The following is a 27493-nucleotide window of genomic DNA, read 5'->3' as shown; positions in this document are numbered from 1 at the left end:
TCAACATAGCTTTGAGTTCTCTGTGGAGGGAAAATGCAAGCTCTAATGTGTGCTGCATGTGGTCCTTTTTGATAAACCCAGCTTGTGTGGTGGAGCATTAGTCACAGCGGTATCTGAGCTGTTGGAAATCCACACACACTGCCCTCTGTCCGGTTCGGTGAGGAGTTTCCTCTGAATAGTACAATGGGACTTAATTACAGGTCAGTGGCATGTCTCAGGGAGATAGAGGGAGCTCTGTTACCCTTCCAAATACAGTATAATGCCATCTTCCCAAGGGTGGGGTGGGGTAACACCAGCTCCACACAAAAAGGTGCTGATAGGCTGAACCTGAGAATGGGATAAGGTGATCCAAGCAGAGAAAGTGAGCATTTTACACTGAAAGAGAGAGGAAAAAGATAAAGGACTACATTAGCTCTTAAAGGCCTCCCATTCAGTTTGCCCTCTTTCCTTTCCAGGCAGACTCCAACTTATCACTCCTGCCAACTTTCTTTGACAATAAACAAGAGGAAGAAGAAAAGACAAAACAACCTTTTAAAAATAATAATAATAACAAATGATAATAATCTGATTAAACAAACAAATGGAAAAGTAGAAAATACTTGAGTTATTCTTACTGCGGGGGAAGCTGAATGTTCCAAAAAAATTGCTGCCTTTTATTATGAGCCTAAAGTCACTGAGTGTAAAAAAAATGATTAGTTCCACAAATTGAGCATTATATTTGGTTTCTGTGATAAACCTTAAATCAGAATTGCAAAAGCAGAGGAAAGAGAATGTGGCGATGAGTGGTAAAAAAAAAAAAGTTAAGAGAGCAACAGGTGAGGAAATAGAGTGTAGGATAATAACATGGTGGTAATAACAGTAGGTTATTCATGAAGCACTTATCAAACTCAAAGTTTGCTCCTTTCTCAGCCAGTGCTTTACAGGGAAAGCTAAAAGTCCGAATATGCAAACGAGTCACATTCAAACACAATGTGAGCACAGTAAATAAATAATCATATGTTATGAGTGGAAAGTAACTACATTTACTCATGTTTTGTAATGTTGGGAAGTGCCATTTTGGACTTGTTACAATACCACATTTACCTAATGAACAGTTACTTATTTTATGTACAAACATTTACTGAATTGTTAAGAAATAACAGTATATATATATATATATCTATATATATATCTATATATATATATATATATATATATATATATATACATACACACACACACACACACACGTATCCTGCCAAATCATTATTGACCTCAAGTTACTTAACAGAGTAAAGACCTTCAAGACAAGGACATGATGGTGTCAACGGTAATAATAATGATCAATAATAATAATGAGTGTTTTGGATACAATTCTGGATCCCGCAGCTCCAGAATCAACTCATCCGTTAAATGATGCGTATCCTTATTAACCCTGTAAGTCTAATCGTGGTGCTTTGTCACATTTTTGATGTCTGCAGTTCCACTTGCAGTTGTTTGCATTTTGAGTGATTTGCAGTTCACTTAGTTTTATTTTAATAGCTGCTTGAAGTCCAAATTCTTTTAGATGGACCAAAAAATTAAAACAGTTGTGGGTCTATTTTTGTAAGCCAAACATATTTAAACTAGCTCCATCTAAAAAGGCCAATAGAATAAAATTAAACATTTCTATTTATTTTTCTGGCTTACAATCCAATACTACCACATGTCACTCATATATCTCATACTTCTGCACCTTTATATTTTGTTGTTTTCTTTTTTAAATGACCTGCATATAAAAGAAAGGAATACTCAACAATATGAAAAGATGACACTGTTTTTGAAACATGGCTGAAAAGCTAATCTCTTTGTTCTTGTGATGGACCTAATGCTCAACAGAGACACTGTATGTTCATGTTGGTCCACAAGTGACCTTGGTAGAAGATACATTATGCTGTTCTCATGTATAGATGACCCAACAGCACTCTCAAGTGGTGCAAAGAACACATGTAGACTTGTTTCTGATTTAATCTAATGCTCACCAGTGTTTTTTTAATCATTGTAAACATCAGTCAAAAAATGACAGCTACATGCTCCAAAATTCTGATTCAGAAAAGCCATAATTCAAACCAATTTCTTTGCAAAGTCAGTTTCAGTCTGAAATCAGAAATATCTGCACTCTAAATGCCCCTGGTAAATATATATATTTTTTTTAAATATGATTTTTCTTTGTCTTCTTTGATAACTGAGAGGTGATATGCTTTCCTGCACAGCTCTGTTCACCACGGTAACATCCCATCACATTTATTTATTGTTTTTAAATTGCACTTTGGTCACTGTTGGGGACTGAGGGAGTGAGGACAAAGTTCACAGGGCGCATGTAAGGAGGAGGGGGTGAAGAGGAGGAAGATTAAAAAAAAAAAAAAAAGAAAAAGAAAGACAATTGACCTTTGAAAGCAAAACAGCAGGTGGAGGGCTAAAACCAGACAGCTCAGAACACATTAGGAGGAAATTCAACACAGAGGAAAATGAAAGTATACGTTCTGTGGAGCTGAAGAGGGACAACAGATATAATGAGGCCTAATGCTGGCTGTCTGGCTCTCATTTGAGTGTGGTAGTGCACATGAGAGCAGTGTTTGTTCGCGAGGCAGTAGTGAGGAAAGGCAACAGACTAATGGAGGGAGAAGAGAAGTCCAGGGCGGCCAAGGTGAGGCCGAGCCGTCTGACTGCCCTGCAAGAGCAGCTGATCTGGGCCTTGCTGGGATCTGGACTGTCTCGGGACGTCCTGGTCCAAGCCATGGGGGAACTGGAGCAAGACAGGACAACTGCTGGTGCTGAGAGGGCAGAGAGGGGGGACGGAGAGAGCTCTGAGGAAGGAGAAATGGATTTCCCACCGCCTATATTCCGAGAGCTGGAGAAGCTTCCCCCAGCGGAGGCAGCCAAACTGAGGGTTGAGGTTGACCAGCTATTGCAGTAAGTAGATCCCAGCACTTCTCTGGTCGTTCCATGGCAACAGCATAACCACCTTAATCTCTCACTAACTGCTGTTCTCACACAGCAATTTGTCTGGGCCTCCCAACAGGATTTGATCAGTAAAATTAAAAAATGCCTTCGCCACTTCATCAGCGCTGTTTCTGAGAGCCCCAACCTCTGAGCTTTTTTTTTTTTTTTTTATTCTTCTTTAGCTCAGTTAGCTTTACCCATTCCTCCCTCCTATTGCTTCTCTGCCTGTCTCTCTCTGCAGTGTGGCTTCTGAGGCGAATTTAAAGAGGGTTCCTCCTTTGCTAGTTACTAATTACCCACCGCCATCATTATTCTCTGACCATTTCTTAATAAATAAGCTACACGCATAGGTGAAGATTAATGGAGTAGGGAATGGTCATGTGAGACAATGTTTACTTATCCCCAGTGATATCTATATATTTAGATACAAGTTAAATATTTGGAATACAGATTTAATTTCTTGGATAAATTATTTACACATAAAATTTTGTAATAAAATTATTTTTGACACACAGTGTAAAATAGTGTCTTTTGTTTTAGTAATCCAATACCTAGTTAATATTTGTGCGGTGAAATTGTTAAGTCTGTGAAGAGTTAAGGATTTTTTTCAGTTTTGTGTATTTTTCTGCTCCTGATGTGACAGTTAGAAAGCGTTAAATTAGGCTTCATAAACCTTGTACACGCTTTCCCCTCCAGTGATCTGAAAGGGCTGGACTTTGGCCCTGTGTGCTTTCCCTTATCTCTCTGTCAATAAGTCTCTCTCTACTTCCCTCTCAGTGGTCACGCTTTATATTTGATGTTGTAACTAACTCTGCCTCTTTAGTACTGTTGAGGTTTAACTGTTAGAGGCAGTTAGTCGCATACATAAAAATACACCAGATGGAAATTCACAGAAAAACTCAACAATTATGTTGTTGAGATATAACACAAAAAGATGTCTGTTTTTACTAGGGAGGACCCCTGGCATGTTGCAAAAATGGTGAAAAGCTACATGCAGCAGCACAACCTCCCTCAGAGAGAGGTGGTGGAGTCCACAGGACTCAACCAGTCCCACCTCTCCCAGCACCTCAACAAGGGCACACCCATGAAGAACCAGAAGAGGGCTGCTCTGTACAGTTGGTACGTCAAGAAGCAGTGTGAGATCAGCCAGCGTGAGTACTGACGCAGACACTCCAATCTGTTTTCACACGCTGTTCATGTTTCACACACATTTTCACACGCCCGGCAAATATCAGCAGAAAAAAAAAACCCAGACACTATCAATTCTACACAGAATTTACAAATGCCAAACATGGCATTGCATCAGTGGAGGAGCAAGGGGAGGACACCAAGAAAGGACGGAGGAACAGGTTCAAGTGGGGTCCAGCGTCCCTGCAGATTCTTTTCCATGCTTATGAACGGCAGAAAAACCCAAGCAAGGAGGAAAGGGAAGGATTGGTGGAGGAGTGTAACAGGTGAGACATAGCGATGGCACCAAACTTGTTTTTTTTTTTTTGCCCTTGCTGAAAATTTAGAAAACTTGAAAAGACATTTTTCTAAATCAATATGATGAACAAATTCAAGTTAGATTTATCTGTCACAGAGTCAAGCTATTCTGAATCACCATGGCTGTGGGTGTGGTTAGGTCCAATTTAACTGATACATTGCTGGCAACATAACAGACAGTTCCACATCATATCCTAATAAATAAAGTCCCAACTGAGTATCAGACTGTGCATGAGAAATTATTTAAGGGATTGTGAACATTGCATGGCTGTTGTTGGCAGATATGCTGATCTACTGGGATTTTAATACCCATCTCTAGGGTTGATAGAGAATGGTCTAAAAAACAGAAAATATCCAGTGAACAGGAGTTTTTTGGGTAAAAATGCCTTATTGATGCCAGATTCCTGAATATTCTTGACAGTTCACTGTACTCAAATGGCCTCCACAGTCACCAGATCTCAATCAAACAGAGCATTTTTGGGGTGTGGCAGAAGCTGACAAATATTGTGTATCAGTGTATCATCATGCAAATATGGACAAAAAAACCAGCACCTTGAATGAGGCACCATGAATAATTAAGGCAGTTCTGAAGGAAAAAGGGGATCTAACCCTGTATTTGCAAAGTTCACATAATAAAGTGGCTGATGAGTCCATGTCAAAGTAGTGTTAAATCTTTTAAATATGTGAAGACTGCTGGTGTACAGCGATAATGTATGCATTGAAAACACTGATATCTTAAAATATCCCTGCTAGGTTTGTCTGAAACACAAACACCGTCAGTTTAGTAACTCCAGATGAAAATCAAAAGTCTCAAAAAGACAGTGTGGATACTCCAAAAGTATGTTCTTCCTTTCACAGGGCAGAGTGTCTCCAGAGGGGGGTGTCGCCTTCTCAGCTTGCTGGACTTGGCTCCAACCTGGTTACTGAAGTTCGGGTCTACAATTGGTTTGCCAACCGCCGAAAAGAAGAGGCCTTCCGCCACAAACTGGCCCTTGACACACCTTTCCCCAACCAGTCTGCCTCATCTTCTAATCTCAACCTGGCACCAAGTCCTGAGCATGGTAATACTCGAACAACCTTTATGTTCAGTGCTAAGTGTAAAAATGTAAAAAGAAAAATTTGGCATTTTAGAGTGAAATCAAAACTGGCATTTAAAGAATGAATTTTCTGTAAATACAAAATTTGACATGTCTTGTCAATATTTGTCTTTTTTTGGGGGGGGGGGGGCTGACTTCAACTCACCGTTATGTTCCAGGTGTTAAATATAGCCAGCAAATCTTGTGTGAAACTGTGAGCTCAGCCAGGAGTAGTGGAGGAGAGAGAGGGGGACGTCTTGCAGTCAGTCCTGTCCAACTGGAACCCAGCCACACACTCGAGACCCACAACCCCAAGCTGGTGAGGCTGTCTTTATGGTTCCTCTCTGGTTTCAGAGTGGAGAAAACATCCAGGCCTTGGCGCATGATGATGATCGTGTTGCCCTCTGATCTCAGGTGTCCAGTGGAGGCTCACTACCTCCAGTAAGCACTCTGACCTCCCTACATAGTCTGTCTGCCTCCCCTGCTTCCTCACAAGGCCTCATCATGGCCTCACTGCCCATGAGCCTGGGGGAGTCCTCACTTCTCATTGGTAACATTTGCTTGCTACTTTCCATTATTTTTTTATGTAAGAATGAAATGAAAAAGTCTGAGAACCATGTCTTTGCCTGCTGATTCACAGGTTTAGCTTCCACACAGCCCCAGAATGTACCTGTTATAAACAATGTAGGGGGCGGCTTCACCACGCTTCAGCCAATCTCATTCCAGCAGCAGCTTCACGGCTCTCCACAGCAGCCAATATCACAGCAGCTTCAGAGTCACATGGGCGCCAGTCCATTCATGGCAACCATGGCACAGCTGCCGTGCCACAGTAAGGCTACAGCAATAACTTGACTGGAGTTTAAAAATGTGACTTTCAGCAAGAATTTAAATTATGTGTTGTTCATCTCAGTGTACCACAAATCAGATTCACCCCAGTATCATTCGTCCAGTCTGCTGTCACAAGCCATGGTCATCACTGACAGCAGCAGCCTGGGGACTCTGACCAGCCTCGCCGCCGTCAGACAGGTAAGTGGACCCGATGGCCTACTTGAGCTTAGAAGAACAACCTACATAACAGTGTGATGACCCCTGGGCACTCTGGGTTTGAATTTGTCTCTCCATTTTTAAAAGTTATATTTGTTATTACACTTCTTGGGGAAATATTGTTGACATTTGTTTTGTTTAGATCCTAACCTCAGATTCAGAGGAACAGACAGACCCACCTTTACAGGAAGAGTCTCTACACCTGCAGCCACACACACCCGTGCCAGGTACATAGCTGTATATCCTGGTCTATTCTCGTCCATCTCCAATTTGGAGATTTTAGTTTATGTCTACAGACTACAGAAAAATTTCCTGCAGTTTCTCATTTTTATGTCAGCTAACTAGCTGCTGAATGCACCAATGGGAGCATGCTATCTTTTTTCTCATCTAGCTCTCAAGCATGTGTATGCTTGTAGAAATAAACTTTTACTTAAAATAAATGTATGGTATATATGGTATATATGGTTTTTAAATAGTATCCCAAATGCAGAATTCGAGATAAACAAAGCAACAGCCAATCTCAATTTTTCCCCCGATGGGATCTGCTCTGTGTCTTATGGATTTCTTGTTGTTTGCAAACCACTCTACTACTTTCTTTTAAGTGAGCTGAGACCCTATTTAATTTCAATGATGCATGAACAACATATCTAAGACAAGATCAACATCCTTCTATTTTTACACCGTTCTTCTTTGGCAAAATATTTTCAACAGGCTAATGTTTGGTCAGTATAAAAATAATCAGGCTAGGTGTTTGGTCAACAAGTGTGTGATTGCTCAGATGTCTTACTGTGGTAATAACATCCCAGGGTTCCTGCCATACCTCTTAAAACTTTTTATGATAATAATTGGTTTGACCTCAGCTTTACTTAGTGCAGCCTGTATGTCAACATCTGCTTTGGTTTTCACAACCAAATGCACGGGAAACCAAAGAAAACAAAACCCCAGACCTCTGTGATACCTCAGCAGTATGCAGACGAAAAAAAACTTAGCCTGTAATGTGATTGAATATAAATACATCAATATAGCACCTACATTTCCTAAAAAAAAATTGAGCCAAAGTTATGTAGTCCAAATTAACTTCTTTTCATGATTTTCTTCATCAGCTTCTTCTGAGAGCTTGGAGCTGTATCCTACCTCTCAGACAACAGACACCCATCAGTCTCACCTCCTCTCACCTTCACCAACTGACATCAGCTCCTACATTCCTGCACAGATGGTCTCGACTGCACAGTAAACTGCTCTGTTGGTGTGGCACCTCCTCACTGTCAGCTGGGCCTTGTGGCAGACAGCTATCTCTGGTGCAAGTTCCCACAGAAAGCTGGAGTCAGAAACCATGGCGACAGCTCATTTGTTAACTTTCACCATAAATCTGTAACGTGAACAAGAATGCACATTAGAGATGTGATTTGATACATCAGAGAATCATGTGAAAATCAACACCAAAATGTATTTTTATTCAAAGTGTTTTATAATACTGAGAAATTGTAAATTCAAGTGAAACTTGTACTTTTTTTTTAAACACACTGGCTTGAACTGCTTTTTTCACACTTATGAGAATGTAAAGGATTTTTCAAGTATAACCATGACAATAGTATTAAAAGATTTTTAATGAAAGACTGGCTTCTGAAAAGCGTTTTGAACATCTCATCATGCAATCATTTCACTGTCAGAGTGAAACACAGACAAACATCCTTTAACAGTAAAATGTGACAAGAAATTCAGTCCAAAGCTTCTTCCCGTGTGTGCCCTTCTCGCCTCTTTTTCTTTTTCCGTTTTACTTTCACTTGGCTGTTTTCCTGTTTTGAGTTCCTGCTCTCATCATCACTGTGAGCATTGACAAAACAACCTGCACAGTCCGCCTGCTCGTCTTGGCTTTGCTTCCTTTTCTTTTTCTTCTTAACTCTGTGGCTCTCTTCTTCCTCTACCAGTTCTTCCTTTTTCTTTTTCTTCATTTTTTCTGAGCAGGGAGATTGTATAATGGAGGGTGGGATAGTAGAGGGTAGTGTGGCAGAGGGTAAGAGATCTTTGACTGCCACTGCTGCTTCCCTAAGCCTTGTTTCCATCTCACTGTCGCTGTCACTGTGGAGGATGAAGAAATGCAGTGTATAATGTTACATTCACAGAGATGAAAAGAAAACTTAAGAAACTTAGACTTAAATAAAAAAAAAAAAGTTCCAAACCTTGAGCTTGGAACTGGCCGACGCCTCACAGGGGCTGGAGGCTCCTCTGCTGGCTGTCCTGGGACTGATGTAGAAAACAGACGAAATCCTAAAAGCCAAAAACCCCCCCCCCAAAAACAAAAAAAAAAAAATGCAACAAGGATAGCCACCCTTAGAGAGGAAAAAGAATAATTTTCATAAATGCTGTTAGAATAAAAAGAAAGAAATGTTACCTTCATTGTCAATATCATCCTCACATTTCGCCGAGTCCTGATTGGATGAGGTTTTGGTCTGCATTTCTGTAATGCAACTTGTAGTAACATTCATAGCATAAACGGGTGTAAAAATTATAGAATTACATTCCTTCCTTACATAACTGACACAAAGCAGAAGTCAGGGAAATGTTATGTCATCTCTCCACAAAATTAGACAAACGTACCTGTCAAGAAGAATTCCCAACTTCTTAGCAACGTGTGTTCGAAACCCATCACTGACCTGGAGCTCATTGCCATCATGTTCATGGGCATCAACAACAACACTAACACACAGTGAGACAGTATTAACACATTCAGTTAACACAACCACCTTAACATTCGCCTTCACTGAGGCTCCATGCCTTCTACAGTAGAAATGCTACCAAGACATGGCCTATATTAAACTACTACTGTCTGCGTAATGCCTCTGCAAATGGTGTTCGTTTTGCGAAAGAGAGAGACATACCGTTTGGACGGCTGCACGTTGATGTCTCCATCTAAAAGACAGAAAAATAGCACCAGTCAACAACAGAGACGTGTGTGAGATGTTTAGACAGACGAGCACCAAGTTAAACTGCTAGAGGTTCAAGGAAATCAATGAGCCACAAGATATTCAGGGAAACGTCAGCACTTCACAACTTTAGCCAAAGTTTAATCATAAGGTACAGCTCCGTTGACGAAGAAAAACACTACACATGCAGAGCACTGAATTTCTGCAGAGGTGTGTGTGACTTCGGCTCTCGTCACAAATAGACCAAACAGTAAAAAAAACAACAACAAAAAAAAAAACAAAAAAAAAAACAAAAAACCCCTTCACCTTTGTCTTTGACGGCCCGCGTCTCCCAAACCGCCTCCTGACATCTCCTAAGCACTTCGTCGTCACTACTGCTGGAGCTGTCTGAAACACTGGCCATCTTTCCGAAGGGAGCCGCCATGACACCACATGTGCTGCTGGAGGTGACGTCTGGTTTGTTTTTTGTTTTTGTTTTTTTTAGCTGGGGATTCTGGGAAAGGTAGTCCAGTCAAGAAGAACGCTTATTTCTTCTATACCCTGCCTGTTTTATTTATCGCTGATTTTACAGAATTTAAAGACAAATTAATAATGATAAAAAAAAAACGTTCATTTGCTCATGTTATTACACAGGAAATCAATGATCCTGAAACACAGGAACTTTTGCAAAAATTATGAATTCATGAACAGTAAAACTAATACAAATGATGTAGTCACATTTTGCACAGAGCTGTGGAGATGAGAATTGAGACAATAACATGGCAATAAAGTAATACCATATTTAAGAAAAAAAACCTAGCAGGACGTGGCCATGGTTTGTAGCAACTGTCAAAAAATTGGTGGATCTAATATCAGCTGTAGAAACTGACATTTTTGAGGCACTATTGCTGGCATAGTGTAAATGTTAATTAATGTTTCAGTGCCCTCAACAAGCTACATTATCAGACTACCTGCTTTGTTTGTCATTCAGTTAATAGACTATTTTCAAAGCCAGCTGGAAGACAGAAAAATCCTTGATTATCTACTTACGAAGTGCATCGGGTTTAAATGTGACTGTGTAGCTGTTTTTATTAACAATAACCCTGATATGACAAACATATTATTTGTAAAAGCTACCAATATAAAATGAGGAATTATGGATTGGATCTATTGGATTTTAATATTGATCATGTAGAGGGTTTTGTGTGTGTGTGTGTCCTGATGTCCTCACTTTCTTAAGGCATTCAGATAATCAGATTTTACAATAAAACACCACCAACTGACACTGTATGGCAAAACAATGTAGTGTCTCAAGATACATCACCACTTCTGCTTACCATCAGTCAAACTGATGGTAACCCACTACAGCCAATTGAGAAAACAATTAGGGTTTTACAGGGTCATGGAGCAGAAATAACAGCTGTCCAAATGTGTTCCTCATATTACACTCGTTGATTGTTGAATAATGGGCTGCATAAGAAACTCACTGGTTATTCTAATGTCCTGTGATATAAGGGTAAACATGATGAGTATATCAATCTTCCAATAAGCTGTATAAATCATATGCCTTCCAGCTGGATGACAGACAAAGTTCTCAGATGATAAAACCGAAGGAACAGAGCGTTACGAGGCACATGGAATCAAAATAATAATGCGCAGTAATGGGAAGCCCAAAACATTTGAGGACAGAGGAAAAAAAATCTTGACTGTTATGGAGGTTATTATCTCGCCAACTAACTGCAAATTACATATCCCACTATTATAGCAATATAGATTTAAGATGTCTTCCAGTCTTTAAGGTAGCTGCTGATTTTCATCTCTATCTGTGCAATATGAAAATCAGCAATATTGAACTACAAAATCACAGTGAACATTTAGACTGGACATTATATTGCAAACAGGGTGTATGTTTAAATCCTTCTTTGTTGAGTGAATCATGGAGTACATGACAGTCTGTTGCCAAATTTAGACCTTTACACTGAGGTATGAGGCTTAAACAACATCTTTTAGTGTGTGCACACAGTAAATTTAATTATAGTGCCCCCTGAATGAGTATGGACTAGAATCAACACCACCCTGGAAGTATCAGCAAATGAGCAGTTTAAAAATAAAGGCGGTATAGCTATTGCTATTGCTACACAGCCAAAGTCAATATTTAGAGCAGTTTATAGTGTAGAATATATTATGTAAATTCAACATCGACCATTTTGACGTAGAGAGCTGTCTACAGCAATGGAAATCAACCTTGTTTCCGCCTTCTGATGTTAGCGTGTTAGACAGCAAGGTGGAGCTCAGTCAGTCAATCTCACCACTTTCCGTTACTAAGTCACTGGAGCATCCTGGCTGCTCATAGCAAGGATATTACTACATATTGAATTTTAAACACCATGATGATCTTGACAAACAGCGGGTACTGCTAATACTGACTATGTAGCAATAGCAATATTTACAAATAGCTCATTTTCTACTAAGGTTGTTAAGGTATTTAGTTAGGGCTTTTGAAGGACTGTTTTTAAATGTTTTGTAAGATTGCACCTAAAAAAACTGGAAACATGGGATAAATACACAATCTGGAGTGAATGTAGAACATTTACATTAAATAGCACAAAAACCTGTGTATAGTCATTTAAACAAAAGTTTCATAGATTAAAAAAAAAAAAAAAAAAACTGGGGTCAACTGTATTTGCCCCACTATGTTCATCAACTACCAAGCTACAACTCTCCGCACTGTCATAGTATGTTAATGTGCTACTGTGGTATTTCATTGGTATACTGAGAACCCCAGACAGACTCAAGATATACTCAGTGACTACTTAAATAGGCATGCCACCATATTGGCCAAACTCAACTACTGCAGTGGGATTCACAGTGCAGTCGTGCAGACCTCAATAACCATGATTACACATTGCAGTGGATAAAACATTAAGACGGGAAGAAAGAGTGACTTAGAGTCTGTTGCAATCCTTCCCTGTTATTTCACCGCAGAGTTTGATAGAAGAACTAGTTTCCATGTAAATGGTCGATGACATAAAAGTTCTTGTCATAAAAATATAATACATATTAGCAGGACAAAAATAACACCTAAAATCATGAAGAGTGCGTGTGGTTGTCAGGGAGATTGTTTAACATAACAATTTAGAATAAAATACACACAAAGCTTAAATATCTGTCATATTACTCACAACTGATATTTATGGAAGAATGAAATTCAAACATTGCTGACTAGTGCTACATGATCCTCTATGACTAGCAATACTGTAAATCATCTACTTAATGCTTGCTTTTCCATTTGGGAAAGACAACTGTCAGTTGCAAAAGATGGTTCATATAAACTGAAAACAACTAATGTATTTAAGTAAATGAAGTAGTAACTAACACAGTCTATGGACTTGGTCATAAGAAAGACTGTGACTCATAGTGTCCCTTTCCAGCAGAGACAGAGACAGAAATTTAAGGCTTAAGTGTTCAAGCAGTAACATGATACTTGTATGACAAACTGAGAGACAAAATAAAAAGGCTTCAGTGAGATTGAACGGAGAAACATTTAACAGAACATTCCTCTGAGTCCCAGAAACTGAGCTCTGTGAGGTACTGAAGAATAAATCTCTGAATTCAAAACAAGTCAGATGTAGTCTGTTGACTGTGAGCATGTTGTTACATTTGTAAAAACCTCCAAAAAGGAGAAAATACTTCTGTCCACTGAAAAGAAGCTGTAGGATGGTTGTAATCCAAGACATCAATCCCCTGGGATGTAATGCACACATTTTCACGTCAGGTATTACAGACCACCATTGTAAGCATAGTCTGCCTTGTTGTGCATGATGAGTTTGTTGTCCACAAAATAGAAACTGTCTGATCTGGTCTCATAAGGATGCTCCACCATTTGACGAACTAGTAAGGGTGAGGGAAAAACAAAGAGAGATTAATGTGTGGATTGCGTTGAATATAAAACTAATTGCATGAATATAAGTGGCTGAGGACGACAGACAAAAACTCACTGAGGTCATCTGGAAGCTGTGGAAACTCATAAATGTGTTCACATGTGTTGCGGCTGTTAGGAATACAAAAGCCAAAGTCAAAGTCAAAGTTCTTGAGAAGGCGCCCCTGAAAGTAATGCCTCTCAATCATACGAAAGCTGTTAATTGGCCGGTCACCCACTGTAAACTCCACACTGTAGGAAAGAAACAAACAAGACAGACAAACAGACAAAAATTACATTTGGCTATTAAGAGACTGACAAGACAAAAGTCTGATTATTATAGTGTCAGCCAGTTTCTTTCAAAAAGTTGTGCTCCATCTACTTACGTTGCACCAACAGTGCGCAGTTTTAGGAAGGCAGGAGTAAACTGGTATCTGACAAAACGCCCTGCACTAATGTCTAAATCTCCGGTCTCATCTTCGCTCTCCACAGGACCTAATACAGAAAACACGTTCATTCTATTATTATCCAACTTTGACAGGATAGTCTAAAAGAACCCACAATAATTGGCTGCAACTACGTACTTCATTAAATCTTTTAAAGAGGCACATTGTGTTATCTATTACATGTAATCATCAACATATTTAAACCATTATTCAAAATGTCTTTCACTAGATAAAAGTCTGTGACAGATTTAGTGGGACAGATAAGGTTTGATTGGAAGGAGCATTGCCATCTGAATTAGATGTTGCAACCCTGAGGTTCCTGTTCTCTTAAATAAATATTTATGGAGATAAAAGTAACACAGTAAGGGTGCGTAACAATATAATTAGTGATATACACATCCACGGAAAGACTGCTGTTCTCTTGCTTGGGGAAACATTGCGCTGTTGATTCAACAACATGTGAGGGTTATGAGGGAACAGCACCACTGTGTCTGTACAAAGACATAAACATAAATATACCTCTACAAACTGGACAGTTCGACCACTTGGGCTGTCAGGAAGTCTAAGCTGGCAAATATAAAACCTTGTGAGCTTTATGAATAACTGCCTCTATAACTGGGCTTATGAATTGTAAATTTCATTTATGTCTACATTTCAAGGACATTAAGCTTGGTGGAATGGCAAAGCTTAATACATTACTTACCACTGTTAGGAGGCTTGGCAATTTCAAACAGGACTGTCCCTGTCTCCAGATCTCTGATTTTGAAACGCGTAAAGTCGATGTTGTAAATATTGTCTTCAAGTTTGCAAAGATAGTCTGCAGAGCATATAAATGTAAAGTGTATGTCAGGGGAAAAAAAGAAACATACAGAGGCTGAGTCCATTATCTAACACCAAGCAACCACCCAGTAGTCACAATTTTACTTCAAATTACACTCTCATATTTTATAAAATTTATGACTACTTGAATGTAGAATTTTGTGAGCTCAGAGGCTCTCAGAGAACTGAGAAAGAATTAATGTTTCCGTATGCTTCCTGACTGGGGAAAGTTGCAGCTTTGGTATATAATGCGACAGAACAGGCTCCCAACTTTTCAACCTTTTTTTTTTTTCTTTTGAGAGCAGGGAAGTAATGCCATTGTTGTCTGGCTGTTGAAAAAGCCAAAAGAAACAAACAAAGAATGAGACAGCAAGCATTAGCAGCAACTGTTGTAGCTCGGGTGTCCAGTGACAACACTCAGCGACCTACACAGCAGCCTCAAGAAAAAGGTTACATAAAAACGTACACTACTAGTTTTAGCTGCTCTGATCATTTTAAATTATTAGGAATGAAATAAATAACTATGTTGGTTCAAAAGGTGTCACAAGTAGTGACAACATTTCAGAAAAGAATAAAAATGAGAAGAAGAAATGCTCACTGCTCATTTGTTATTTATTTCTTCTTGTCTGGACACCAAGATAAAGCTATGACTTTGATGAACAGGCCTACAATCAACCAGTAGTAACTGGTAGTAGTTACAAATTCCACTGTTGGCAACGAATCTCGATGGAATGTAACCAAAACCTGCTTAAAAAGTTGCATGTGGCTAGATAAGATAATGCACCAATTACGATATTTGTGACCATCATGTTGTATACTGCTTCATGTCCAATGCTGTGAGCCCTTTTCATTTGGCTGCTACTTCCTTCAGTTATGTGCTTTCACTTGACGTTATAATACAGCCAAATTCCCAATTAAACTATTGACACTCATGTTTTTTATGTTTCTGTTATCAGAAACTGAGGCAACTTTTAAGTAGTGACCAAAATGTGTTAATGTTAACCAGCAGTCAGTTCGAATAATTTCCAAACCTCAACTTCAATCCAACAAAAATCACCCTACACATAATTTAATGAAAATGGCTTATTATATCTGACCCTACATGTATTTGTAAAATGATCCCTGAGAGAAATCGTTGTTTTCCCCCTCTCACACAACGTGCGGTCATCCATGCCCATGTTAGCTGTGATGACTGAATTTATTTCGCCTGTTTACCATCACTCACTGAATACAGTAGTCATAGAAACACCATGCATTAATGGTGACCATTCTCTGGGATCTGGCTTACGGTTGTACAAAACCCTAACCCTATATTTGTTTCGTCATGTTTTGTTTGTTTGTTCCAATGTTGTAAAAACTATTGTGTCTTTCTGATCTCACGATACGATTATAAAGACACTCTTGTGTTTTAAGCTGTTTGGTCCCCTGTCCCTGCAAATGGACAGGGGACCCTGAACATCAGAGCTTCTGGGTGGCCCAAATTCCTAGCTGCGCCCCTGGGAACATCCTTGCTCTTTGGCTAACAGAACAAATCATGACTCAAAACAAAGATATGCAGCTTCATGCATCTAACTAATTTAACAATAGTCAGGGGATCCATTTACATCCAGTGGACCGATTGTCAACCGGTCTGTAACATGGGTACTTAGCCACAGTTAGCACAGTGTAAATGAGTGATAGATTTTACCGAGTTAGCGTTCACAGAACTTACCCTCTGTGACAGTCCGCAGACCCAGGACGCTGTCCGGGGAAATATCTCTTCCCAAAGCCCGGAGTTCATCCTCTGTAACCACAGGCCACTTATCCGCTTGACTGCGCCTCGACTTCAGTTTCTTCAGCATTCCTCCTCCGCTCTTTCGGTCCCTGATGTTCGTCTCTGAGCAGCTGTCTGCGTCAGCCTTTCCTTTCCCGACGGTCTGTGACGGTTTATTTCGAGAACCGTTCATACCGGAAACTGTGCGTACAATGCTGAAAAGGGCTGTTGTACTCGCCAATTTGAGCGACTTGACAAACTGCGGGTGCAATTTTCAAGATGGCGTAAAACGTGTACGGGAGACGGAAAAGCTAGATTGTGATTGGCTGAGGGCGATGGTGGTTGTCATAGTTACCCAAGGGGTATGAACGGTTTAAAGCCCAGGCCTGTCCGTTTCCTCTCCACCAGGGCGTATTGCGTTACTTAAAGAATCAGAGCATTTTCAACACACTTTCGTTTGTCACCCCTTCCGTATTTGAGACGATAATAAAACTCACTTTATATTTGTCTGTTCCTAAAAATAACCCAACTTGTTGTTTGGTCAGCTACACGGTCGCTGTTGGTGTCCAGCAGGTGGCGCTACAGCCAGACGCCGGGCAGCAGAGAGTTTTGTTGACGGAAGTGTCCACGGAAGAAGAGAGGAGCCGTGATGGTGCGGGTGAAATCGAGGTGAGAATGGGCTCCTCGTGTACCGCTTTCTCACATATTTATGCGGCCACGGTTGGTTTCTGATGTCTCTTCTGTTGGCAGGTATTTACTGTGCGAAGTCATCGTGTCGGACCGTAGCCGCCTGCTGCTGCTGGATGACCGGGCTATCGCGATCGCAGTGAAGGCAACGGTGGCCCGCATACACGGCGACTATGGAGCAGCTCTCTGCAGTGTCGGATTCTCTGGTAAGAGGAGCAATTTAAATCCTTAACTGAGATAACAGGGAAAAACCACAAGTTTTAGACACTCATCGCATTATAGTTAAATAGTTAAATAGTTCTAGTTTAAAAAAAAGAGAAGAATGACTATAGGAAGGGACTATTAGGTCTTTCTTTTTAATGAGATAATGACCACGAACTACACAACTCGCATGTTTTGAAAACTGACACTGGCCTAAGGTGTTCATGTTTAATCTAAAGATGAACAAAAAAGCAACAGCTGCCTAGCAGATGGAGCTGAGTAAAATGTACACACTATGAACTACTGGGCAAATTGAACTCGCATTAGAGCTTGGTGTTAACTGGTGCTAACTGATTTCTCTGTGTTTGTCCAACGTTTGTCTCTTTCCAGTGAAATATCTGAATGCTCATACTGGAATAGTATTTCTGCGTATGCCAAAAAGGTGTTACAAACTCCTCTGGTCTGCATTGCCATTCATAACCAGCATTGAAACTCGTGGGGAGAAAATTCAGTGTTTCCTTAACTGTTTGCATGTGGGAGGTAAAAATATCAACAGACATTTCAGAATGAATCAGACATACCATTTAGCAATTTTGAATATTAGTTGAACAATATTCTTTTCCCAGGGACAATTAGAACATGTCAAAAGTTTCTGATCCGATACAACACCCAGCAGCTCCATCGAATGCTTCCAAAATGTAAAAATGAAGGTAAGGAATTGACTGACACCTATCTAAATGTTATTTGAACTGAACCCTGCACTTAACAGAAGTTGTGGTACATGTATTTATTGATTTGGTTATTTGTGTATTTGTGTGTGCATGTTTTTTTTGTTTTTGTTTTTTTTTTACTTTTTAATTATCCTGCATTTAAATTAATGCCTCTTTGAATGTTGCATTGTAGCCTTTAGCTAACTGGAAACAATAACGCATCCCATTACCAAGTGAAAAATGCTAACTGGATGCTTACTTTAGTTTTTTTTTTTTCTAAACAGAGGAAAAACAACAGGTTAGCCAGGCACTTCTAAATTGCACCTTAGTAGGAGGAACAGATGAAGCATTTGAAGATGAATTAAGGAGTGAAGAAGATGAAGAAGAGTGTCTTCCCAACATGCCGTAAGAGGCGGCAGCTATGTACTTCTCCCTGGATATCTGGCTCTGACAATTTTTTTACATGGCTAATAGGATGGATGAAAAAGTATTTGAGTAAGTCAAACTCAGATATGTGGAAATGGGGTTTACTGCTGTGCTTCCGTGAATATGTTACTAAGGAACTCTAATACTCATGATCTATTATTAACTCTTTGTTGTTTTTGATAAGGTTCCCTGTAAATAAAACTGCAGTCACATAGCATAAGACTGTTGCCTTGTTTTGAAGAAATTGTGTTTATTTTTTATTGAACTTATTTTGTATATATACTGTTTTGTGGTAATCTATATTTTATTTGGGAATTAAACTGATAAATAACTCGAGTCTTTATTGTCCTAATTAGCCTAATTAGTTTTTTATGCACACCCATCCAAACATCAGTAAATTGTTGATATACAGTTTATCAATATTTTATTTGTAATGCCCACACACTTATATTTTGTTCGTGTCAACTGATTTAATGACTAATATTGTCTGTGTGATGTCATGTCTTCAATACCACAGTCAAATAATTATATAAATATTACTAAACCAATTATATTTCCAAAAATATTAATGCTTACCCTATCTAAATAGCTGACATATCTGTCATTACTACATTTCCCACAATCCCTACCGGGCCCAAAACAGGCAGGCGGTACAGCAAACATCCGGGTCTCTCAGGTTCCTCTCTGGCGACCCGTCGCCATTAATGTGAGCTCGCTGAAACGGACATATTTTTTCGATAAGAATCTTAAAATTTACACGTTTTCCAGTTTCTGGAAAACATTTAAAGCCTCGTTAAGGGCAAATAGTTTTCCTTGACGAGAAAAAAACTGTAAATTCGGGGGTCTTGGCCCCTCGTGGCGAGCTTTCGTCCTCTCTTCTACAGCCTCTATACCTTGAGACGCTGACATCGTGTCTCTTATTTTTCTTCGGGTTTGTTTTGTTGTCAAGATGTCGCCGTGATGGGGTCTCCGCGTTTGACAGAAATGAATCAGGGCCTTCGTCGCCTGACCCGCACTCATTGCTGCCCGCTTTCCTCTTTCGTTCTTCTGTTTGATGCTAGAGAGCTCGGTGGCTCTCTGCCCGGAGCTCGTCCTCTGCACCCCTCACTCGTCGGAGACAAACATGGAGAAAAACCCCAACAGCAGCACCAGCACCAAGGTTCCGCCCCGTTCCAGCTCCACAGGCCCGACTCCGGGCGAATCTAAACCCAAAACAGGTGAAAACATGATTTAAACGCTGTCAGTGGATGTTGTCAAACCCAGTCTGCAGCTACTCAGCCTGCCTGTCGTTTGGCCTTCTGTGGCCTAGCAGTAGCGCAGTTGATCTAGTATGGCTGACGTCGCTGTCAAAATATTTGACCAACTAACAGTCAGCCCTACAAGCAACAGTTGCACACAACACTGCGTTTGTAATTTAAATTTCCCTTAACCATTTAACAGTCGACTTCTGCACAAACAAAGTTGGTCTTCCATGACGTTGTGTAATTTACATGTCATGTTACAGCAATCTAACCTACAGACAAACGTCTTAAAATGCTCACAAGGCCTTATTCATTGTCTGAAAAGTCGACCTCATGCTTAATTTGAAAATCCCCTGTAAGACTGTTTCTAATTTGGGAGTCCACTTGCAATACTTTTGCACAGTCTAAATATGTTCCTGAAGATATGTGGCTGTTGTCCCTAGCTTGGACCCCCCCCACCCCACCCCACCCTGAGGCAAGAACATGCATAACATGCAGATCTTGGCCTATGTGCCTATTACTTGTACTTAATCTGATAATAATAACTTCAATTATGTATGTTTACATCGCTTCAGGAAACCCAAGTCAATGTTTTCCCACCAGTTGGGTGTTAAATATGGATTTCTGTGTTCATCTAGCTACATGAATATTTTAATTAAAATTTCAGATGGTAAAAATAATGGAGGCTCCAAGCGCTACAACCGCAAACGTGAACCTTCCTTTCCTAAAACTGAGGGTTTCCCAGGCCCCCGCCGCACCAATTCACAGAAAAGCAAGAATTTTGACAAGAGACCCCCTCAGAGAGGTGGAGGAAGGCAGTATGGAATTACAGGTGGAGGACGACGTGAGGAGGTTGGTATTTTTACATGGATTTTCATGTGAGAAACCTTTTGATGAGTGTGAATTATTAAGAAATATCTTTGATGTCCAAATTTGAAAGTAGGAATAACATAGTTTAAATTAAAATGGTCCTCACACATTTTTATTCACCTCTGTCTCCCTAGGTAGCAGAGACACGCCGGGCTGAGTTTAGCCCGGCTCAGTTTGCTGGACCGAAAAAAATAAGTCTCAACCACCTGTTGAACTTCACCTTTGAACCACGTGGAGGTAATGGTGGTGTTGGAGATGGAGGCCACTCCTGCTGGGGCCGCCGAAACAAATGGGGCCACAAGCACAAGCCCTTTAACAAGGAGCTTTTCCTGCAGGCCAAGTGAGCTCATCACTCAGTTATAAAAACATGAAGTTAAGAAGCTGAACATACGGAAGTCAACCAATCTTTGTGTGTTTCAGTTGTCAGTTTGTTGTGACTGATGACCAGGACTACAAGGCTCATTTCACTGATCCAGACACTCTGGTCAACTGGGACTGTGTGCAGCAAGTGGTGAGTGCTCACCATCTGTTGACCTCCAAGTACATGTGTTTTAGAAATTTAGCTGATTTTTATTTACATAATGATACATCAAATGACAAACTCTGTGTTCATTCACAGCGCATCTACAGTCATGAGGTGCCATCTTGCCCCATCTGTCTCTACCCTCCTTTGGCTGCCCGCATCACGCGTTGTGGACACATCTTCTGCTGGCCATGCATGTTGCACTACCTTTCTCTTAGCGACAAGAGCTGGTCCAAGTGCCCCATCTGCTACGAAGCTGTTCATTCCGCTGACCTGAAGAGGTAAGCGAGATTCAAGAATCATTTTCGTGGTTATGAGGGGTTATGAGGGTGACGAACTGTGCCCCATCTGATAAGTTGCCTAAAGGAAGCAGTGACTCTTAAAAAAAAAAAAAAAAAAAAAGACTAAGTGGCCACATGCACTCTCCTCTAGGATAAAGAGAGTTGAGGACAAATTCTCTGACAGTGATTCCCAACCATTGTGTTGCAGCACATGGGTGAGCCGTGGAGGATTGTCCAGTTTCACCTGATTGGTACTCTTAGCCTTTGAGTGCTGGTTGGTCATCCGTGGTAGACCAGCTAGGATTTAGAGCTCTATGAACACAAGCCCTCAGAGTGAAGTAAAAGATAGCAATAGGAGAGTTCATGCTTCCAAAAAAAAAAAAAAAGCCACAGAAACATTGAAGCCTTCATATAGAAACTGTTTTGTATATTTAGTTTCCAACAATTGGTTTCTTGTTTCAGTGTGGTTGCTATGGAGACCAGGCAGTATACCGTTGGTGATGTAATCACTATGCGCCTGATGCGAAGGGAAAAGGGGGCTCTGGTGGCCATGCCCAGCTCTCAGTGGGTGAAGGTGGAGGAGCCTGTTCGCTTTGGAGGTGAAAGGCAACGTCTTTATTAATGAGCGAGATTAGTGTTTGTGTGCATGTGTGGTGGTTTCCAGAAAGCATGTTTAACAAACTGCCTTATTTCCTTAATGAATTTAAAGTACTAGAATCCCACTCTTTATTACATTAAGTAAACCATAAACTTAAATGAAGTAATTAGTAAGCTGGTAGGGTTCAACCGCAGCAGAAGATGAAAAGTAGCCAGCCAAAAAACACAAGTTTATAGTTTATGAATGTAACCTCATTTGGACCCAGTTCTGTATTGAAATACAATTTTACATTTTAAAGTATTTTGAACTACTCCACTATTATCGTCTCTCATAGACATCCCCTACAATATGACCGATAGCTTTGATAGGATTGTTTCATCACCAAGAAAAGCCACCATGTGTAATATCTGAATGTGAGAGATCTTTGGCCCCCTACAATTGGAGTTGTCATCTACTACGTGGCTCTCCAAGATGCCAGACACAACTACACAATACTGCACAAGAGTGACTCGCACCAAGTAATGACTAGTTCAGCCTAATCTGAACTATAGGAGCCCAAGGAGGATGCAGCAGTGGAAGTTAAAGAGAAAACAGATTTTTAATCTAAAAATCAAATCATCCTAAAATACAAATTTTAAATTATTTTATGTAGTAGTTTGCCCAGCCCTATTATGTACCTAATTTACACAGGAATTAGAAAAACATTTTTCTGTGCATGTGCAGCAGAACAGAAACCAATTAAATGTGATGACATTATGGTTTGATGCGTGTTTTCTAGATGCGTGTCTTAGCCCGTACTCCAAGCTGCTGTTGACCTCCCCAGCCCAGGTCCTGAGCCTGCTGGCAGAGGAGAAGGCTGCCCTGCAGACCCAGCTTAGCCAGGAAGAGGACGCCCAGGGTTGTTTCATCCAGAGTGCTCTCTGTCTTTTGCAGGTAACTCAATGTGCATGCCTGTGACACCAAACAATTACATTGTCTGTCGACAAAAAAGAAATGTTACAGTAGCGACATAGTGAATAAAAAAACTCAAAGTAGTATGAAACGACTGCATGCAAAATTCATTCATTAATCTTCAACTGCTTATCTATTTCCGGGGCATGATGAGTGGAGGAAATCCCAGCTCACACTGGGTGAGGGCAGGGTACACCCTGGACAGGTCGCCAGCCCATCACAGGGCCAACACACAGAAACAGACAGAGACAAGCGACCAGTCACACTCACACTCGGACCTACGGACACTTTAGAGTCACCAATTAACCCAAACATGATACCTTTGGACAGTGGGAGGTAACTGGAATATCAAGAGGAAACCCACGCAGGCATGGGGAGAAAGGCCTCAGGCCTCGGAACCAAACCTGCAACCTTCTTATTGTGGTGCAAGAGTGCTAACCACTATGCCACTGTGTTGCCTGCATGCAAAATATGTAAATGAAATACATATAAAACACAAAAAGGGCTAACAAATGGTTATTCTGTGATCTCACTGAATTTAAACTCAATGGTTTTTTTTGTTCATCTTTAGATTAAACATGAAACTTATTTTACTATACTGATTAAAGCCATACAGTGCTACTAACTGATCATTTAACTGATTAGATGTTTCTATTGTTCAGGAACAAGAAGAAATGCTGCTGAAGCAGCAGAAGGCAAACGCAGCAGACAGCTTTGAACTGTCTTCTCTGACTCTTGAGGACCCTCCTCCTCCTGTGGAAGAAGTGGTGACTAATGTCACCAGTGCCAAGGTGAGTCTAAAAATACACCTTTCTATTTCCATTTTACTCTGTATTGGTATCTGTCGGTGATGAGATCAAATTATTCTACTGTTTTGCATCCTAGTCTGTGCTGCTGTATTCCTCTGCATTTGATGATGAGGTGGTGGAGCTCCCAGAGGAGCTGCCAGCATTACCTGGAGGCATTCTGGAGAGTGTGTTGGAGGAGCCTCCTGAGGCTATGATGGATCCAGCACCAGAGCCACAGCTGGATGAAGAGAGCTCAGCAGACCAGGCACAGCCAGGTCGTCCCCCAGTCAGTGTGGTGCATGGACCATACTACTATTTCTACCAAGGTGGATAGCTGTAGTTCTGTTTTGGATGATTTTCCAAAAATCTGTCCCTAATCTAACCCTATATGTGAAACACACATCCACAAAATATTTGGATTCATAGAAACCAAAAAATGGAGGATGTCCATTACAATGTGCAGGAAGCCTGTTTGTCTTTGCTGTATAGGCTGTTGACTTTTCTTTTTCCCTCTCATCAAAGTTTCAATATTGCCTCAGCGTTTGAGCTCCCTCACATGTTTCTTCCTCCAGCTGAAGACTGCCAGCAGATGTTCCTGCATCCCGTGAATGTACGATGCTTGCTGCATGAATATGGCAGCTTGGAGGCCAGTCCTGACTCTATCACAGCCACAGTAGTGGAAATAGTGGGACACACAGTCACTGAGGTCAGCAAATCACAAAGTCACACCCCACTGAGACAGTGTCTCTGAAAGAAGAGACCTTAATTATTATGTATTTCCTTGACGTTGATTTCTCCTATATGACTCTGTTGCAGGATATTCGCCGTCGGCATCGCTACCTGGCTCATCTGCCACTCACCTGTGAGTTCAGCATTTGTGAGTTAGCTCTTCAGCCACCAGTCCTCTCCAAAGAAACCCTGGAAACATTTGCAGGTCAGAACACTTTCCCAGTTTTTAGGACATGATTTTACACTTTCAGGCTAGAGGTTTGTAAGTAAACACCTCTCTGAAATTTTAGATGACCTGGAGAAAAGAAAACGTCTGAGGCAGAAGAAAGCAAGGGATGAGAAGCGCAGAGAGAAGCGAATTGAAATTGAAGAGAACAAGAAGCAGGGTAAATGTAAGTACTGCTATGCACTTCACAACCCCAGCTGAAAAGCAAGTACATAGGACAGACTTGCAGAAAAAAATACAAAAATCTCTACCTAACAAAATATCCACTGCTTCAGATCCTGAGGTGCATATTGGATTGGAGAACCTTCAGCATTTCCCAGCATTTGGCTCTCCCCCTCACAACAGCAGTCCCCCAATGCAACCTGACTTCAGTTTTGCCCCCCCATCCCCTCTGAGCAGCAGCCCTTCCTCTGGTAAGAGCCATCCCCATATTTTCTTCATATTTTGTCTCTCATCAACTGGCTGTTTGTGGCTCAAGATTAGGGATGTAACTTTAGCATTTCTGTCTTAGATGGGATGAGGTTCCCAAGTCTAAATGGGCAAAGCCCTTCACCCACTGTGGGTAGTGTGGAGGATGACTCTCACTGCATGTCTTTTGCACAGGTGGGTATGGATTAAAATTGCCCATGTCATTGGGGTAATTGTGTAGCATAAATCAAATGCTACTGTTAGCACAGAACTTATATACTTGACATGGTGTGACCCTGAATGTGTCTTGTATAGATGCTAAGAGATGGGAAAGCCAGAGTTGATGCTGGACCCAGGATCACTCCAAAGAAAGGTAGTGCATGTTGTGGTGGCTTGTGAAGTGCCGATGGGCATCACACAACATAGTCACTTAAAAATGTAGTCATTAAAAGGCATCCATCAGACTATAGAAGACTATAGAAAACCCCTCAACTGAATGTATGAGCAAAAGACTTCCATCTAATCATATTTTACTTTCAGCAACAATTCTTTTGGATAGCATTTATTTTTTTCTTTGTTATAAAATTTACAAATGTATACATTTGGGACATCTCTTATAAAGGGTACCTTTCTTAATTTATCAGAATAACAAAAATGTGCATGAATAATAACTTAAAGCTTGATTTCTCTGTTTGGCTGTTGATTACCGATTAATGCATTTCATATTGCTATGAATTTGGTTTTATTGTGTCGGTTGGTAGAATAAGAATGCACTGATAAGTCTAGCTAAAAGTTGCAGCTTGGTGTATTTATTTTGTTTTTCATGTAAAACCTGTTTTTATGACTGTTAAACAGTCTAGCTCTGTGAAGAATTCTTGAAGTGAGTTTTGTCTTGTGCGATGCAGATAAACTCCTAGCGCCCCCAGCAGCCGATAGTGATGGAGAAAGCGATGGATCAGACAGAGTCCCGGTGCCCAGCTTCCAGAACTCCTTCAGCCAGGCCATTGAAAAGGCACTTCTGCAGTTGGACAGTGGTTCCGCTTCTCCCCCACAACCAGTGGTTGACCCAGGTCTGGTGGAGATGAATTAACCACATTACATTGTTACTTTGCCCAATATGTGTTTTCTTGAAGTTGTACTTTCCTTTTTCAGATGAGAAAGGAGGCAAGAAGAAGAAGAAAAAGCAGAAACTCCTTTTCAGCACATCCATGGTTCACACAAAGTAGACAACACTGAAATTCATTTAATCGGATTGCTTTTTGAATTGATCTTCCCATTGCTTGTGTTTATACTTCTATCCTTTTTTGGACTTACAACCTTAGGAAACTGGTTTTAGCATGCAGACAAAATTCATGCTGCTTAAATCATCTTTGTTCCATTGGTTTGATCCATTGTTTGGGTGTCATGCCATTGATGATTTTTTTTTTTTTTTTTTTTTGGTGGGATTCTACAGCTTGTTTTAAGCTTTGCAGCAACCATCTTCCATACCGAAAGCCAGATTGGTAACATTTACTAAAGATGCAGAGAAAAACATGGACCAGAACAAGGTGCTGACTTTATTTTCATCACAGTGGTTGCTGTTTGATGTCCAACTTTTCCTGAAATCAACTCTGAACATTAGACCCAGGACCCATGAGTAATATGGATAAGATAATTCCAGGGTGCTTTATATAACAGTAGCAGTCAGCCAGCTGCAGGTACGTTGCACCTTTGAATCTTTCCAGAAGACTCACTAAACATTATCACTCTGGAACTTGATGTTACAAGAAAAAAAAATTTTTTTTTTCATCACTGGTAATAAGTTAGGCCTCCTCTTCATCAAATTTAAAACTAGATTTGGATTGCTGCTTTGAGACCTATGCCCTAGTATTTTGTGAATGCATAATGATCTAATAATATTGCAAGGAAGTCAAAACACAGTATTGTTTAGAGATTAGTTCTGTTTGATCAGAACTGCAGTACGTTCTGCTTGGTAAAACCATAAAATACAAATTTATTCTTATTCATTTTCTCTTCTGTGTCATTCTGTTGCAGAATATTCACTAACTTTTAATATTACAGTCCAGTTATAATTTCAGTGTTGGAAATGTTTAAAGTTGGCAAATTGCTAACATTCAGATTGTTTGAGACCTGAAGGAGAACTAGCTTTTTTTTTTTTTTTTTTTTTTTTTTTTTTTTTTTTAGAAGGTTCTATATCCACCTTTATGTTTGAGCAAGTGTGTAGACTAGTGATAATTACTAGTCTGTTGAAAAGAATAAACATTTATGCACAATCAAGGACTGGATGTTTCTTTCTGAAATTACCAGAGGCCATTGACATGAAAGGATCACTTAGGTAGGCCTTCATTAAATGAGGACAGTGGCTGCTGTATTATTGATGCAGTATTTTCTTTTTTCCACATGAGGGCAGATCTTACCAGAGTAAGATCAGATAAATTACGCCAAGAA

General features: G+C 40.3%; 5 protein-coding genes across 6 annotated transcripts; 3 read left to right on the top strand and 2 right to left on the bottom strand.

The window, feature by feature from the left end:
• Window positions 1-2581: 2581 nt before the first annotated feature.
• hnf1a (HNF1 homeobox a) lies at window positions 2582-7834 on the top strand. The gene is made up of 10 exons (XM_029510777.1): window positions 2582-2931; window positions 3913-4112; window positions 4235-4415; window positions 5305-5507; window positions 5702-5841; window positions 5937-6072; window positions 6163-6351; window positions 6433-6548; window positions 6709-6793; window positions 7670-7834. The coding sequence occupies exons 1-10, from the start codon at window positions 2582-2584 to the stop codon at window positions 7798-7800; spliced, it is 1731 nt and encodes a 576-aa protein (XP_029366637.1). The 3' UTR covers window positions 7801-7834.
• Window positions 7835-8017: 183 nt separating this feature from the next.
• On the bottom strand, window positions 8018-12479 carry c9h12orf43 (chromosome 9 C12orf43 homolog). The gene is made up of 6 exons (XM_029510778.1): window positions 9797-12479; window positions 9446-9476; window positions 9165-9263; window positions 8959-9035; window positions 8747-8834; window positions 8018-8645 (listed from the first exon to the last, which is right to left on the bottom strand). Exons 1-6 carry the CDS (start codon window positions 9912-9914, stop codon window positions 8285-8287), a joined length of 774 nt encoding a protein of 257 aa, XP_029366638.1. The 5' UTR covers window positions 9915-12479; the 3' UTR covers window positions 8018-8284.
• A 155-nt stretch (window positions 12480-12634) lies between these two features.
• Window positions 12635-16665, bottom strand: unc119b (unc-119 lipid binding chaperone B). 2 transcript variants are annotated; one of them, XM_029510780.1, is made up of 6 exons: window positions 16365-16665; window positions 14534-14651; window positions 14377-14396; window positions 13775-13853; window positions 13468-13640; window positions 12635-13360 (listed from the first exon to the last, which is right to left on the bottom strand). In XM_029510780.1, exons 1-6 carry the CDS (start codon window positions 16597-16599, stop codon window positions 13248-13250), a joined length of 738 nt encoding a protein of 245 aa, XP_029366640.1. In that variant the 5' UTR covers window positions 16600-16665; the 3' UTR covers window positions 12635-13247. The 2 variants fall into 2 exon arrangements, with proteins under 2 accessions (XP_029366640.1, XP_029366639.1); XM_029510779.1 differs by lacking the exon at window positions 14377-14396 and having other exon boundaries at window positions 13775-13883; window positions 14538-14651.
• Window positions 16666-17040: 375 nt separating this feature from the next.
• Window positions 17041-18766, top strand: pop5 (POP5 homolog, ribonuclease P/MRP subunit). Its single transcript, XM_029511307.1, has 5 exons — window positions 17041-17075; window positions 17157-17299; window positions 17685-17834; window positions 17921-18004; window positions 18289-18766. The coding sequence occupies exons 1-5, from the start codon at window positions 17056-17058 to the stop codon at window positions 18411-18413; spliced, it is 522 nt and encodes a 173-aa protein (XP_029367167.1). The 5' UTR covers window positions 17041-17055; the 3' UTR covers window positions 18414-18766.
• A 341-nt stretch (window positions 18767-19107) lies between these two features.
• Window positions 19108-27187, top strand: rnf10 (ring finger protein 10). The gene is made up of 17 exons (XM_029511702.1): window positions 19108-19647; window positions 20339-20523; window positions 20676-20881; window positions 20962-21052; window positions 21161-21345; window positions 21808-21944; window positions 22722-22876; window positions 23557-23685; window positions 23780-24008; window positions 24255-24388; window positions 24499-24616; window positions 24702-24803; window positions 24913-25050; window positions 25149-25240; window positions 25361-25418; window positions 25951-26115; window positions 26198-27187. The coding sequence occupies exons 1-17, from the start codon at window positions 19485-19487 to the stop codon at window positions 26269-26271; spliced, it is 2361 nt and encodes a 786-aa protein (XP_029367562.1). The 5' UTR covers window positions 19108-19484; the 3' UTR covers window positions 26272-27187.
• The last annotated feature ends 306 nt before the right edge of the window (window positions 27188-27493 follow it).

This window comes from Echeneis naucrates, chromosome 9, assembly GCF_900963305.1.
Source record: "Echeneis naucrates chromosome 9, fEcheNa1.1, whole genome shotgun sequence".
Lineage (NCBI taxonomy): Eukaryota > Metazoa > Chordata > Actinopteri > Carangiformes > Echeneidae > Echeneis > Echeneis naucrates.
Note: the sequence above shows the minus strand (reverse complement) of the source record. Positions and strands in the feature narration are given on the sequence as shown.